General features: G+C 43.9%; 2 protein-coding genes across 3 annotated transcripts in view; one reads left to right on the plus strand and one right to left on the minus strand.

Moving 5' to 3' along the window:
* Window positions 1-1,229: 1,229 nt before the first annotated feature.
* Window positions 1,230-7,390, plus strand: LOC143351784 (alpha-amylase 2). The gene is made up of 5 exons (XM_076783699.1): window positions 1,230-4,011; window positions 4,709-5,139; window positions 5,267-5,639; window positions 6,625-7,113; window positions 7,239-7,390. The coding sequence occupies exons 1-5, from the start codon at window positions 3,832-3,834 to the stop codon at window positions 7,251-7,253; spliced, it is 1,488 nt and encodes a 495-aa protein (XP_076639814.1). The 5' UTR covers window positions 1,230-3,831; the 3' UTR covers window positions 7,254-7,390.
* A 191-nt stretch (window positions 7,391-7,581) lies between these two features.
* Window positions 7,582-16,505, minus strand: part of LOC143351785 (uncharacterized) — a 304,713-nt gene continuing 295,789 nt past the window's right edge. For both annotated transcript variants that reach the window (XM_076783701.1, XM_076783700.1), the window contains one exon: window positions 7,582-11,416. In XM_076783701.1, coding sequence (XP_076639816.1) covers window positions 11,126-11,416 — 291 coding nt within the window. In that variant the 3' untranslated portion in view covers window positions 7,582-11,125. The remainder of the gene's footprint in view (window positions 11,417-16,505) is intronic.

Raw genomic sequence — 16,505 nt, forward strand, 5'->3', positions numbered from 1 at the left:
GTTTTGAGTGAAAAAAAAGACTTTCGAATCGACTTGAAAAAATTATTTTTAGTTCCAGAGGTTAATTGTAGGCATTTTTTGTCAACAGACATACCCCCGAAATCCTACTCAGTTTCGAGAAAAAAATTCCTTACCAAAAATATAATTTCTGGCCAGAAATGTCTGCCCGAATTTTCATGCGAATCTTTAAAACGTCATAACTTCTGAACGGATTGAACGATTTTAATGTTTAAAAAAGCAAACTATGCGTATTTTGATGGAGAATATGTGCAAATGGCAAAAACATTCGAAAAGTTGGTCCTTGACCTCGCAAAATGAGAAAAACCCCCTAAAAATCGTCCAATTTTCAAACAGTCATAATTCCTACAATTGTGAATATATTTCAATGAAACTTTTTTCTGAAGTAGAGCTCATGGGTACCTACAAAAAAATATTACACAACTTTTCTGTAGGACGTCAAACAAAATTACTAAATATGAAAAAAGATTTTTTAAGAAAAATTGACAGGGGTAGGTGCTTAAATTTTTCGACGAAAAAAAAAATTTTTAATTAATTCTGAAAAAAGTGTGCAACTTTCGTTTTCTGCGGAAACGCACACCTTCCAGCGAAAGTCGACCTTGTCTCAGGTACTCTCTCTTTGTCAGATAACCTTCGAGCTCCCGGCGGGTTGCGTTGGAGAAATGGAGACCTCGATTCAGGGTTGCAGCATCCGTTTTCCTATTAAGATCGAGTTAGCAAGGTCAGTAGATTCGATCCAAAGATCCGCTGCACGGTTCAGCATCGCGTCGCGTCGCGTCTCCTACAATTTTACCATCTTTGATAAAATAATTGCTTGGCAGAACTGAACTTGAAGATCGAAGGAACTTTCAAGCTCTCCTATCTTCTAAGTTTAGTAATCTAAAAGTGTGAAAAGGAGATCGATGGAACTTTGATCCCATCTATTTCCTTTCGGGTCTCTAGTCGCAGCAACCTCCTCGTGGTGGGACCTGGTAATCGGTGTTACCCACGATAGAAAAGTTCTTCTTCGTGGGTAACACCGAGCTAATGGCTGCGAATTTAACTCTAGAACTACCATCAATTACGATGTATTTATTTGTACCAAAGAAATTGAAACGATAGTGAAGACATGTATAATGCGATGCCACAGGTTTTACAAAAATCCAGTCGAGTTTGTAACAATTTTTATTAGAAATTACGAATGGGTCATTTTGACAAGTTTGGTAGTTCTAGTGTTAAAATAGTTTCTCTAAGTTTCGGATAAGATTGTTAATAATAGCAACTTTGTACATCGTAGAAAGAAAGGGAGACTTTTTTAGAGTAAATTAACTTGACCAATTTCAGTAATTCAATTGACCCCTAGTTTTCGTACCAAATCGTACATAAATGACCTTATCATCTATAAAGAAAGAAAGACTCTTTTCACAGTAGATTAACTTTACCAATTTCACTAATTCAATCCACCCCCAGTTACTTTTACCAGATCGTACATAACTGGAGTTTTCTCATGCTAATAAAAAACAACAGTCTCCAATAGTATCGAGTTTGTTTCCCCGAGTGGTATAGTGGCTTCACGTCGAATCCGGGGGGAGCACACGGCTGCCTCCCAGCCAGACTCTATCGACCGACGAACGGGTTTGGCGGGTTGCAACACGGTTTCCAAAAGTAACGAAAAGCATTCGGCGGAAGATAGGGAACGGTGGTTCCCCGCGGTAAGCCGCGGCAATATTTCAAGTCCCTGTCCAAACGGTCGGCGGCGTAATTGCGCCATTACATCATCGCCGACGGAGGCTGGAGTGTAGGTTCCCGTTACAGGGGGTTAACCGGCGATAATATTCCCGACGATGGTCAAATATCTCCGGCGGTTTTAGAGTGTAGGGCCCCCGTGAAAGGGCAAGCGCGGCTCGCGATCGTCCGCACGGCGTAATTACGAGCGATCGTTAATCGGGGCTCCCTGCGTTCGGGATCAGCCGCGGACGACGTGCTACGGAGAAGCTCTGCCCGTTATCACGGACGACGCGTATATCGCTCTTCTGCTTGTAAACTACCCGGGCCCCCGACCCGTACGATTTCGCTGCAGGTTACAATTACGAGCAAGGCGCGTAATTAAAAGCTGATGTCCCTCATTTATTAATGCTACCAGACGAGTCCAGCCACTGTCGATGCTGCCCCAACGCGGCTCGCTGGTTTTAATGCCAGACGTCATCAGTCTTCGACCACCGTCCCTACGGTACCGTCCTTCTTCTTCTCATTTGCATACTTCTAACCGGTGGAATGCGCGTCCACCGCGCCCCGGAATCGGGATTATCGATAAAACGCGATAATTACCGCCGCGGACGGACGACTCAATCAATTTTATGAGTCTTTTCGCGTTATTGAACCCCTTCAAGCTCGTCTGGCACGCTTTTCCAAGATGGACGATACCGAAATACGCGCAGTGTTGGTCCAAACGATGCTACGTTGTGTATACTTGCGTACAAAGAGTGTTGAGAGGACATGCTAGTTTTGACGCAGAACTGAACAGATATATAATAGAAACAACATATATCAGATATTTCGAATTGTTGATCTTTATACCAATTCATATTTCTTGATAATAGAATCAATGAATTTTTCAGAGGGTCGTCCCAACCCCTAAATATAATAATTCGTATTTTACTCTAAGTATTTCTTATAGTTTTGCATGTTAAGTGCATTCTGCAGTTTTTTGAGAATTAATAGATAGCTCCCTAGAGCCATGATATTTAGATACATGGTGGACAGAAACAAGTCATGCTAAATCTTAGAAAAACGTCGATAGGCATGTGTATCAATACAAAGAATGTTCGATAACAGAGTTATATATTTCCTATTTAATTAGCGAGCTTGTTTAAATAACAACGTAACGCAATATTTACGCATTTCATACTTGACAGCGATAATGAATAACATAATTATATTTAAACACAGAGACTGGAGATATCAGTGGAGAGTGAGATTATCAGTGGAGTATCAGCACGAGAAAGAAGCAGATTTGTTATTAACGATACGAAGGCAACGCGGTATCTGGCATTACATCAGAAACAGATTCTTCGTACAACTCAAAGTATAAATATGACAAAAATATAACTTTGCATCGCAAAGCGAGAAGACAGTACTTCGTAAGCGTCTAAAAGTGATAAATTGTTATGCATCGTTACACGTGGCGGCACATACTTCCAGCGTACTCTTCGTTTTGTTATGATTTTTCTGCACGCATGCATCGATACGAGATACCCGCGACTTCTTTTCCCGCGTTCGTTCAAAGTCTAAGAAACGAAAGAATGTTCGATTAATTCTCGTCGAATGGAAACGGTCGATCAGCGCCACACCCACGTCAACGATCGCAGTATTCAGTGACGAGGGGACAGATGATTTACGGTGTGCGCAAACGAGCTATCGCCTCTGTAGACTAAACTACGCGTGGAGTGTAAACCGATTTCCCAATGTTTTGGAAAAATATCGTTATCTGCAATACGGTTCGATCGGGGTTCTCCAACGACGGATTCGATCGAAACGATTTTCGGTAAACAGATCGACTTCGAGAAAGAAATTATTCTGCTCGCGATGGTATCGACAGATGTTTCTGCAGATATAATTGTTACGATTCCTCGTATTCTGTTTATTCCCACGAGGCAATAAGTAACGTGAACGCGAAGATACGATCGTTGTTATCCGTTAAAAAAAAAAAGATCGCGTTGACGAGAGGCGGCTGGTGGAAGAAATTAATCTTTGGATGCATGACGGAGGGCGGTGACGTAACAACGCGTGGATATATATTGTGGGTTCGACCATTGCAATACGTAAGTTGCTGCGATGTTGTTAATCGTGACTTTGTTGGCCGTGCTCTCGGTGACAGCGGGCGACAGTCCCCACAAGAATCCATATTATGCACCAGGCCATGACACCATGGTCCATCTTTTCGAGTGGAAATGGATGGACATCGCCAAAGAATGTGAAAACTTTCTGGGCCCGATCGGCTACGGTGGAGTACAGGTAAATCGGACACCATTTTCGGTATTTTTAACCCTCTGACGTTCGATTTAATCCTAAATAACTATTCAAACGTATACTATTTAATTTCGTTTCAATTTGCTCGTAAAAGGAATGACCATTTTTCAACCTCAACAGTAATGTCTTCATTGTATGATACAAAGGTTTCCTACATCGACAGGCTACATTATTTAGTATATTAACCCCGTACGATTTAATTTAAAATAATTCTTCAAACGTATACTATTTAATTTTTTGTTTGTTTGTAAAAGGAGTGTCCACAGAAAAGAATAGATTTGTTTTATGAATACGATTTTAATAATAAGACTTGATGACGAGTCAGGCTCATTAAGGCTGGTTTTCTCCTCCAATATCGATCTTTTAGTGTAAAAATTACAAGAACAAGACTAGAAACATCTATTTTCTAGTAATTAGTAAAGTAGTAAATAACCCCTCTGTGTTTACATATGCATATGACAATTATAACAATCTAATAATTTGATATTTGGGGAACCAAAGCTCAGAAAATAAATCCCACAGTATCTACACATTTTTTTTAAACGTTGTTTCTTTAAGCACCACGAGAATAATCTTGAAGATGCTAATACGGTCCACATCGACATTTCATAGTCATAATGAATCGATTCATGCAATAAATCAATTTTTTACTGTACCAGGCATTTGAATCGTACCTTTACAGGTGTCGCCAGCCCAGGAGAACCTGAAGATCCCAAACAGGCCATGGTGGGAACGCTATCAGCCAATGTCTTATCTCTGGAACACGAGATCTGGCACGAAAATAGAGTTCGCTGATATGGTGACCAGATGCAACGCGGTGGGCGTCCGAATCTACATCGACATGATCGCGAATCACATGTCCGCTGACAGGGAGAACGCAATAGGCACTGGAAACTCTAGAGCGAACACGTTCACGCGCAACTATTACGCGGTACCCTACACGGACAATGATTTTCATGCGCGTTGCTCGATCACTAATTACAACGACGCCGCGAACGTACGAAATTGCGAGCTGTCTGGCCTCCATGACTTGAACCAAGGCCACGAGTACGTTAGAGGGAAGATCGTGGACTTTATGAACGAGGCCATCAACATGGGCGTAGCAGGATTTCGGTACAGTAATCTTAGGGAGTCATTGAGATTTAAAAAAGAATTTTTATTTTTGTCGGAACTTCCTTCCCAATCTTCCAATTCGAACTGAATTCGTATCGACCAAATTTCTTTATCGTATTCTGTTCAGTATGGACGCTGCAAAGCACATGTGGCCAGAGGATCTGAACACGATTTACTCCAGATTGGATAATCTGAGCGTGGAGCACGGTTTCCCAGCGAACGCTCGACCGTTTATATTCCAAGAAGTGATCGATTACGGGGGCAACGAGGCCGTCTCGAAGTTCGAATACACCGCCATTGCCGCGGTGACGGAGTTCAAACACGGGTCAGAGTTGAGCAATTCTTTCCGCGGCAACAATCTCTTAAAATGGTTCTCCAACTGGGGAGAAAAATGGAGTCTTCTACCGTCATCCGACGCGCTCGTTTTCGTCGACAACCACGACACCCAACGCTCTAATAGCATAAACGTGCTCACCTACAAGATGTCCAAACAGTACAAGGTATTTTTAACAAACTTAGATGTCCTCAATTTAAATACGAAGCCTCGAGTATACTGGATATGAAAATTAATTACTCTTTATAATTACTTACTGACGATTCTATCGGGAATATAATAGTGGATGATTCAAATAGAATTTAATAATATTAAAAATATATTAATAATCGTGTTAGGCTGGAACGAATGTGCACGAATAAGTTGTGCACGATAGACAACTGTGTCTTACCGCATTAATTTAGAAATCATTCCAGAGGCTATTTTTCCATCGTTCTTTTAGTTACATTGTTATACTAAACCCAATTATTTAATAACATGGCTTCGATGCGTTCTTGTTGGATTCCATAAAATACAGGACGTTCCCAAAGTTCGATACAACAAGATTTATTAGGGTACTACTTACTACTGAGCAATTTTTCTTCTATACGCAAACTAGTAGAATGAGTCTGTTTCTGGTCAGACGTCGGAATAAATTTACTGCGTTGAAGCTTCTGTTTTAGCGTTCCAAATGCAATACCAGTGAAAGGTTCTATTTACGATCACTGTTTTGTTAGAAAACATTGTTATGTATATTTTCAATAGATATTTACATAATCTTCATCTTTCGATATTTCATAGACAGAATCAAATTTGATTTTAAAAGACTTTCGCAGTATGCTTCCTATTCTTACCATTACTATTATTCTCGTATAGGATCACGAATAAAAATATTCTAAATTTCATTTAACCCTTAAGTGGATTATTGGGGCTGCTGCGGCCCACTGCAAGTTTAACAATTATTTAATATATGTCGATATAATTATTTGAAAATTTATATAATACTTGTTATATAAAAGTTGATTTCCATTTACCAATTTGATAAGAATAAACATTAAGTAAAATAATTCAGTCGAGATCGAGAGTCCACTTAAGGATTAAGATTAACACACTAAAAAAGAAATGGCTTGCAAAGAGCAAGGAGATCGTGATTCTCGATCGAAATCTTGCAGATGGCGGTGGCTTTTATGCTGGCTCAAGATTACGGAATACCGCGAGTGATGAGTTCGTTCGGTTTCGAGGACTTTAATCAAGGTCCGCCGATGGACAACGAGGAACGCATCGCGTCCCCCATTATTCACCCTGACAATACCTGCAGCGGCGGCTGGATCTGCGAGCATCGTTGGCGACAGATTTACAATATGGTGCGTTTCCGGAACGCTGTACGCGGAACGACGGTTTCGAGCTGGTGGGACAATGGTAGCAACCAGATCGCGTTCTGTCGCGGCGATGCTGGATTCATAGCGTTCAACGGCGATCAATACGACATGGCTGCGACGATCAAGGCCTGTCTGTCGCCCGGTACGTACTGTGACGTGGCTTCCGGGAGCCTGGAGAACGGGAGATGCACCGGGAAAGTCGTCACGGTGCAACGGGACGGCAACGTTCGCGTCGAGATCTTGAAACGCGAAGATGACGGATTCCTTGCTATTCATAAGAACGTAAGCTACTTCTCGTTCACGTTAGTCAATATTAAACTTCCATCGACTCTTTGCAAAATTAGAAAACGTGTAATACGAAGGAAACGGTACTCTGAGAGCGTAAAAAAATATTTTGTATTTTCCAGGCCCGAGTTGGTTAAAGGAACGTCGCGTGGACGGACAGATAGAAGAGAAACACGATAAAAATACCGAGATAATTATGTTTTGATTTGTATTTTTATAAAAATGATCTGATCTAAATAGTGATATAAATCGTCATTCGATTCTAAGACCCAAATCTGGGACAACGACTTATCGATATCGATTCCTATCTCCTTTTAAAAACAAATTACTCACCTGTTGCGTCGATAAATCGTAAACACGTTCTGCAATCGTTACTTGACATATATTTGGAACAATCCCGCTGCAATCGAACAGAATGGGCAGACAATCGTAGACGGTGGTTATTTTTCAACAATGTTTATTTTAACAGAAACAATGTACTGTTTTTGTTCTCTTTTCACCATTAATTTCTACTATACATAATATGACAGTTAATCGTAGAATAATACACGACAGACTCGCGATGGAGAAATAAAAAAGGGGTGCCGAAGGATCGGGGGGAGGGGGTGAAAGGTTGACGGTTGAACGTAATCGTAAAAATTAGTCGCAGAAGGAGACGAAGGGTGAAAAATGGGTGGAAGAACATCGAAGTATCACAAGATTGCCTTATCGCCCGTTCTTTCGTCCCTCTTCTTCGTTTCGTTCATCTTTTTTTTTTTCCTGTACAATACTCTTATATTTCCATTAAATAATTCCACGCTACTTTCTCTCTCACTTTCAATGCTCGCCGTGTAAAGTACTTTCTTTCGTTTTATTTTTCTTTTTCTCGATATATTCTTTTGCTTCATTTCGCACACGTACACACACATTCCGTTCGATCTCTTCTTTTCACTTGTTCCGGTACGAGCGATTCTGCTGCCCGATAATGAAATGATCTCGTGCGACGCAGTAATGGTGAACCCCGGCTACGAAACTAAATAAAATACTACGGGTCCTTTTGTGAAAGCATGATATAAATAAATGCTCAAGCATTATGTACAGTGATCTCGGTTTAAGTAAAAGCCGCTAGCTCGATTAATGTCCGCGCGTGCCTTCCAAGTTTCCGTTGCGATTATTAATCTCGTTAAACGTAAATAATGACCGGACGAATGCAGGAAATCAGAAAAACGTCAGTTCGCGTATCGAACGCGACGTTGAAAAAATTGGATGAACGATTGTTTCTTCTATTCCAATGATTTTTATTCGCCGAATAAAAACTTTCGAATTGTTCGCGGTTAATGTTCGAGATGAAAATTACCTGATTGTATCGCGTCGGAGAGAAATTGTCGCTGATACGACGAATAAACGACCAACGGTCCGACGTGATACGAAACCGGAAGCACGTGTGAGTGTATGTGTACATAACATTTATAAACGTATATAGTCTGCAGTAAATTCAGGCTAATGTAAATCTAAAAATACTGCTCATTTTTACGAACTTACCAACTTCACGATGCAACACTGTCTCCGACCTTTTCGCCTAGGACATCTCTTTTACATCTTAACTGTTATACGATGAATACAATAAGGCAACGGTTTACTCCTAAATAAATAAACGTCAAACGTTGTAAATAAGAGAAGAAAAAAAAAAAGAAAGTTCATTTACAATTCTTCTAAACTATTTATATTACGGTTCCGTCGCTCGTAAATCTATATCGTTTGCTACGTATCGAGTGTGTGTGTAGGCGTGTGTGTGTATGTACGTGTCTGTGTAAACGTACACGTGTACGTTTGTGAATGTATATACGTGTGCGGAGCTGACTCCTTTTTGCACGTAGAACGCTAGCAAAAATATAATTTAGTATATTTATCATTATAATTCATTCATATAAAAACTTCGTTAAAATATATAAAAGAAACAACGATTTGAGCAAATACGTATCTCTTATCATAGTTAAAAGTACCGTATCGAAACGTTCCTTTATTGCACATAAATTTTCGCTAATAAAATGTTGTCTCTTTTTCCCCCCCCGTTTCGCGCGATTCTTCTCACATTCGTCCACGCAAACAACAATTTAATACATACTCGCCGATATGTACACGAGAGCACGCTTCTTATGTCTGTTTCCCCTCCCCCTCCCGTTTTCTCTTCGCCGCTGTCATCGTTCGGTTCGTAAAATTATTCGAATTCCCCGCGACTACTTTACTAATTTATCTCGTTGCATACGGTTCCCCGCCGGCAGCGAACGCGGCCCGTACCGTTATAAAATGCTGGCTCGAATCGAAAATTGCATATAATGAAGCTCGCTACAAAATACGGTAGAAATACAAATTCAGACACGGTCGCTTTTTCAGGTGCAATTAAACTCGACGCCGCTGTTCTCGGTTATCGTTAAAAACTGAAATTAGAGAGTCACGCAAGAGCAAGTGTTACATAGCGATGAACATCGGTGCTGGAAATGTTATTCGTTGTAGCGATAAAAGAAAAAAAAAGAAACACTCGTTCGCTTCGTACGCGTATTACGAATCACGTGTTCCGCGAACGTGGAAAAATTCGAATAATTTACGGGTCTCCGTGGTTGCGAGACTGTCGATCTCGGATAACGAGGACAGCAACCGTTGCGGGGGGGCGGGGGTAATTTCGACGAGTCGTTGCGTACGGATCACAAAACAATCGTCGACTCGCTCGATGGGCATTCTCTCTAAGAAAGGCCAGCCAATGGAAGACTTTCTGAATATAGGCACTCGTTTCGTTGATCCTCGAAATGATTTCTCCCGTCGATGGACGGCCGTAACGGCCACGACCAACGGGCGTTTCGCTTCGAGAACTCCTTCCGGTTCTAACGTTTCCATTTATTCTTGATCGTGTTACCGCACCTGGTCGATCTCGCGTTCTAACGCGGCAATTATTGGCGATCGATCGAACGTGTAATTCCGGTTGATCAGGCCCCGGCGTACGGTTCTTCGACGGGAGGATGTAATTTGAATTAGCCGCGGAAATGAGTGCGCGCACGCAGGCGCGCGTATCGCGTTATCGGTTGAAATTTTTCGCCCCGAACGCGCTACAGCCAATTAATTCGGTTATTATACAGCGTCAGCGTCTTAGCCCCGATCGCGTGTTTATTTCTAATTTATACCCGGATTCAGCGGCAACGCAACAACATTAACACTTGTTAGTTACCCTCCGCTTCCTCCTGGCTGAAAGAAGAATAAAAAAAAAAAAAAAAAGAATACAGAAAAGCCTCGTCTTGCCGAGATCCAGAAGCCCGACCAGCAATACAGGTCTTTCAAGATCGTCGATCGCGCTCGAACCTCCAACACGGATTCTCGATTACCTGCATCGCCGGCAGTCCTTTCTTAAACGAAATCTAAATCGGTTCACGTTCGTTTCAGGCACGCGGAGCATCCGCGTCCGACGGTCGTCTCGAAAGATGAGCGACGATCGTCTTCGGATCGAATCGCGAGTTGCTCGCTTGAAAAATATATATTTATATATATAGAACGTTATTGTCCTCTCTCACCTACGTACGCGATTTTCCTCCAACTATCCGTTCCCGAGGATTCCGGTAATCTAAGTACAACGCGCCAAAGAGTCACCGTATCGCCACCAAAGTCGAGGATCCTTCGCAGCCGTTTTATCCAGGTACTCGATTGCAACGGACAGATTCTCGTTTTCGTCCTTCCTCCTTTCGTTCTCTACTCCAAAATTCTCCCCCCACTCTCTGAGTCTCGAAACGAACACTAAAAAAAAAAAAAAAAAAAAAAAAAAAGAACAACAGGCGGAGCCTCCGGAACACTAGCGTCCGCGGTTAATCGCCACACGGGGTGAATCTCGCGTGGTACCGCGTCACTGTTTTATGGGCTTCTTGAAGATGACTTCCGGCTTGCGTATCGGTCGCGGTACGCGCCGTTCTATCCTGAGAGCCCTGTTCGGGTCCGAAGAGGGCGTCGACGCGCTCTGCAGACCGAGTGGAGTCCCCGCCACTATGTGTCAGTTCCCCGTGCTGCTCGGTCGTCTGCCGGGCATCTGTTGTTGCTGTTGTTGTTGCTGCTGGTGCTGTTGCTGCGACACCGCCGCGGCGGCCGCGGCCGCGTTCAACGCCGGAAGCGGCGTCTGGTGGCAGTGCGCGCAGTGCAAGCACACCGTGCAAGCGCCTAGCTTCCGGGCCAGCAGGGCGCGCAGCTTCAGAGCGGGGCCCAGCTTCATACCCATTGGGCCCGTCAGGTGGTCCTCGGACAGCAGCGGCAGCGCTGCTCCGTCGATGCGATGCTCGCGGAAGTTCTGAAAGCAGATAACAGGTCTCGTCAGCACAGTGCAGAAGATTCGTGGTCAAAATCCAATTTTTCTGTATACTTATAATTTGCATAGGATCGTTTTCAAATATAAGTCAATAAATAATTTAATAAAAATTATTCTAGTCCCATTATTGAGGAGAGGTATTTGAATGATTCCATCTCAAGTCTCAGTTTTATTACATGGAAGAACGTTCTCTCTCACCCCTTTTCCATTCGGTTAGCTTTCATATTATTCCAGCAACTCATATAAATTTGATCCGAACACCTTAAGACGGAAGAGAAACACTTGTTTACGTACTTTAATTAGCTTAATTAAAAGCACTTCCGGGAGGAAGTACTTAGGCAGACCTACGGTTCGATACTTTTCGTACGTGTGCACTGAAACATTCCTCGAATTAGCAGAATAGAAAACGCCGTGAAACGCGACCTTCAGGGTCGTTTCCACGTGGGTCGAGGGTCGAACGCGGCTATTTTGGAACGAGTTTGTCATGGAGAACGCGTGGGCGTAGGGTTTCGATTTTTAAACGCAATTGTTAAACATAAAATGTCTCACAGTAGGACGACTGCGTGGCGAAAAGCTATTTCCAAATTCGGTCGACTTCACGGAGAGGATGAAATTTGAGAAGTTTCCCTTTTACAACGGCCCCTTAAAAGTTGACGTAAGATTTCTTGTTCCCGAGTGGTCGTACTTTGAATGAAAGCTGTGCCTGTGTTGTGATTTTTGTAAGATAAAAATTAACGTGTATAATAGTTCAGAAATATACATCATGTCAGAAGTATCAGCAGTGGTCAGCAGATGCACGCAAAGACCATCAGAGGCGAGCAGAGGGCAGTGGGAGGCAAGCAGGTGCTAGCAATCATTATACGTTGTCAGAATTATCTGGAGTCGTCAGCAATGGTCAGCAAAAGCCATCAGGGGTCCCCAAGGGGCAGAAAAGGTCAGTGGAGGCAAACTGAGGCTAGTAGAGGCCAGCAGAGGCAAACAGTAGCCAATAGTAATCGTTATACGTTGTCAGATATATCACAAGTGGTCAGCAGTAGTAAGCAAAAGCCATCAGGGGTTCCTAAGGGGCAGAAAAGGTCAGTGGAGGCAAACTGAGGCTAGTAGAGGCCAGCAGAGGCAAACAGTAGCCAATAGTAATCGTTATACGTTGCCAGATATATCACAAGTGGTCAGCAGTAGTAAGCAGAGGCTAGCAGAGGCATGCAGTAGGAGTGGTAAGCAGTGATCAGTAAGAAAGAGGGCATCCGCGTCAGTTTGCCTTTGTCGACTCTCCGAAACTCTACGAGCTCACGTACACGTGGTCTGGCATAGTGTGAGAAAGTGGAATGAGGTGTCCCCGGTGCACCCGGGTCTCCGTCTGGCATCTCTGATCGCGGTCGGGAATCTCGCGGCGCGCGTCGCGAAGCGCAACAAGGTGCATCCTCAACGACGCGGAACGCCACACGGCGCGGCGCTCGCTCATTAAACCTCTGTTCCGCAGAAAGTCAGCGCGGATTGAAACAAGCAGAGGCGGAGACGAGGAACCGGGAGGCTGGCGATACGGGGAGAAAGATCCGCGATCGTCGAGAGTGGGGGAACGGAACGCACGGAAGAAGCGGAAGAAGAAAAAGGAATAAAAAAAAAAGGAGGATAGACGTTTCATTCACGGCATCAGGGGGAGGGAGCACGGGCGTAATTGCAGCTGCAACTACTGCAACTTAACCGGCGCGGCGTTGCACGCTTTAGCTGGCTGCGTTCGTGCGGCCACTCACACCGTACTACGAGTGTCCCTCCGCTCTGTACACGTTCGCGGAATACGGTGATTGCACGGGTCCGCTTATGAATGAAATATTCAGCGCTCTAATGCATCTCTTGCACGCAAACGCGGACCAGTCTTCTTCGCGCGATCCGCCGCGGGAGGGAACGAGATGCAGCCAGAGATCGGGTTCGACGTAAATCGAGGCCGCGGGAGGAGGCGAGTCCTTGGATTTTATAGAGGAATTTCGCGATTCATAAATACGAGGAATCCTTGCCTGCTTTTTGCCTACTGTGCTCTTCATCCGGAACCGGGAACTCCGCGTATTTAGCGCTGCGTGCTTCTTATGCGCGGAATTCGCGTCGAATGGACGAGGCTAATTCGCGTTCGGTGCGTTTGGGAGTGGCGAAACGCCAACTACGGAGTCTTTATATTCTCCTCCGCAATCTGGGAATTCGAGCTCCGATGGACCGGAAATTATTTTATTCGGTTGATTAATGCTCTAACTGTGGCGCCATCTAGACAATGGTTGACAGGGACTTCTCATTATGGGATTAAAACAATTAATTCTCCAGTTGAAATAAGGGACGTTACGAAAATAATTACTGAGATAAAGGTTTTGGTTTGTTTTGTCTCTTTCAAAATCGTGAGTTGATGTTTTTCAATAAATAATTTGCCCAGTCATCTTGTGGAATCACTAAACAAGGACTTGAAAAATGGAATCAGAGGGTTAAATGTTCTGGGAGTTCCGGCGTAGATGTCACGGTTGGAGAACGGGTCGAACAGCGTCGTTTCTCCGTGTCTGTAATGACAGTTATTGTACAACGTGCTCGTTTAACAAACACGAGAACTTTCTCGCGCGTACATTACTTCGCGAGTCAGAACAAATAGAAATAGATAAACTAACTCCGCCCCGTCCACACGGACTGCATCCGACTCATTGTCGGTAGATTCGTACTGCTCGAGGGGAATATGGCACGCTTCGTGCTTCCCCTTCTCGGCACGCTTACTCTTTCTCGCGCGACCAACACGCTTGGTGGTGTTGTGTAGCTGCGCGACATAGGTGTGCAGGACTCATTATGCCGCCGACCGCGCGACAGAGCGTTTAGGTTATGTATCGTCCGCGTTAAAGTAACCCAGGATCATAAATTGTAATAACTAGACTGTGGATATTTATGCATTTATGGGAAATTTTAATTCACAAAATGCACTTTATATACAAAAATATAAGAAATACTTAGAGTGAGGTACAAATTATTATATTCAGGGCTTTAGACAATCCTTTACAAAGATCCCATTTGTTAATTCTATTAATAAAAACATGAATTTGCATAAAAATTTCCAGTTTAGTAATAACACACGTGATGAGACTTTGGTTAAATCTTCAAGCGAGACACCTCACGTTCAAAAAAAAATCGTACGTCAACTTTTAAGGGAGCATTGCAAAGGGGATGATTTTTACTTTAAACCTGTAGCAAAACAAATTGTGAAAAAAATTTATTGCACTTCATAGAGGCGAATTTGGAAAATTTTAAGGGAAGAAAATCATCTCCCAAGTGTAAAATCGTTTTCTACTCGATGGAGTATTCAGCTCTCTTGGTGACACAGTGATTCCGCGCTTCCAAGTCGCACAGCGACGCACACAATCAACAGTTAGAGCTGTGCGAATACAGGAAAGGGAAAGCACGCTTCCATCGAGCGGTACGAATCGAGATGCACAAAAAGAAGGAGTTTGTCATTCAACTTCCTGTCAAGCACCGTCAATCGCGAGCAAACGCTCGTGGCACAATCAAAATTAGTCACGGTAAAGCTGACAAGATTACAACATCTGTACGAAGTAGTCAATCCCGTGCGTTTGTACGTACATTCTTGCGAGTCCGGCGATAGGAAGTGAACAGGAAGCGAACATCGTTCCATTTCTTTTCCCATTCTAATCCCATCTTGCACAAGCTTCGTCGTTGGAACGAATCGAGGCACCGTTCGTCGAAACTAGCATAAAATAAATATCCGTCGAACGGTCTTTCCCTCCTCGAGAGAAAAATAAATCGAAAACGTAAAACGGAATTCCTTCGTGCGAGACTTCGTTTTCGAGATAATTGAATTTGAAAATTTCTGGGGCACGCGTGCGCTTGAATACGAATCGCCTGCCGCGCGTCTGCCCATTATTCACCGTTTCTACTTATTATGCTGATGTCCGAGTCACACTCTGTCTCGCGCGTGCCCAATCAATTTTCTGTGACCATTTTCTCGAAATCCTTCGACTTGTTTTCTCACGCAGCATCATCCCCTAATTTCACCGCCATTATCGGGGTTCCTTTTATTTATTCCGAGAGCTAGCTTCTTCTTGATCCTGTCTCGAAATATTCGAAATCAAAGTAAAATCAAAGTTTATATCATACTTCGAAACGACAAAATCGTTTCTCGAATAGTACCTCAGACTTTGTATTGCGTGGAAATAGTTTCAATATGTGGCGCTAAAACTCCCGCACCCTTAAGATTTCTATGGTCGAATCGTGCATAATATTCAGAAACGATTGTGTTTCGCGTCTCCCTCGCCCCCCCCCCCCCCCTAGCGACTAATTACAAACTCGGGAAGGGAACGGAAAGAGCGGACTCCCACAAATTAGTCCCGCGCCGCGTCTCGCTTTACATCCCATTTACTCGGTGGCGGACTCGGCGGTTTTAGCGGCGCATCCAGCTAATTATCCCGTTCGCCCTTAGCCGTGGATACGCGCGAGGCAGCTGACACCGGTGCTAAACGAGCGTCGTACCAGAAACGACGACGAGGTACACGGCGGCCATCTATCACGTCGAGCACACGGCCGACATTGTTTCGAATTTCCGATAGCGACGACGACGGTAACGGTACAAGCGCGATGGAAGCAGCGCGTACGGGAGCGAGGCACCCGGCGCGGCGTGTTCGTCGCGGTTCTTCACGGTCGTTTCGCGTAAACGTTAATTAACTAAGTCGTTACGCCGGCTGGAAGGAGACGTCCGCCCGTGGAACAGGGCCGCAGGACCGTTATTAGACACGAACGCTGGGGCCCTGTTTCGCGCAATTGGCCCGCATACTCGGCTTTAACGCTCCCCCCGGACCGTGGATTACGCTAAAAACGACTGGCCGAGTTACTTTTATGAGCCGTGGCGCCCACGAGCCGCTGGAATTATGGCGCAAGATGACCGGTGTCTCTGGCGAATGGTCTCCCCAACGCGATTTAAGCCAACGTTTCACCAACTTTGTTCAAACTCTACCATGGAATCGTGTCTCGTGAAAAGTTTAACATTTTAACGATTCTTTAGACGATACAGAAATTTCGTTTTTAATTTGGGGGTCCA

The sequence above is a fragment of the Colletes latitarsis genome, chromosome 2, assembly GCF_051014445.1.
Source record: "Colletes latitarsis isolate SP2378_abdomen chromosome 2, iyColLati1, whole genome shotgun sequence".
In the NCBI taxonomy this organism is placed as follows: domain Eukaryota; kingdom Metazoa; phylum Arthropoda; class Insecta; order Hymenoptera; family Colletidae; genus Colletes; species Colletes latitarsis.

Excerpts from the sequence above, each read along its gene's own strand:
- LOC143351784 (XM_076783699.1), top strand. The coding sequence starts at position 3,832 with ATGTTGTTAATCGTGACTTTGTTGGCCGTGCTCTCGGTGACAGCGGGC. Across the intron at positions 4,012-4,708 it reads TCGGCTACGGTGGAGTACAG|GTGTCGCCAGCCCAGGAGAA; the intron begins GTAAATCGGACA and ends GTACCTTTACAG. Across the intron at positions 5,140-5,266 it reads ATGGGCGTAGCAGGATTTCG|TATGGACGCTGCAAAGCACA; the intron begins GTACAGTAATCT and ends TATTCTGTTCAG.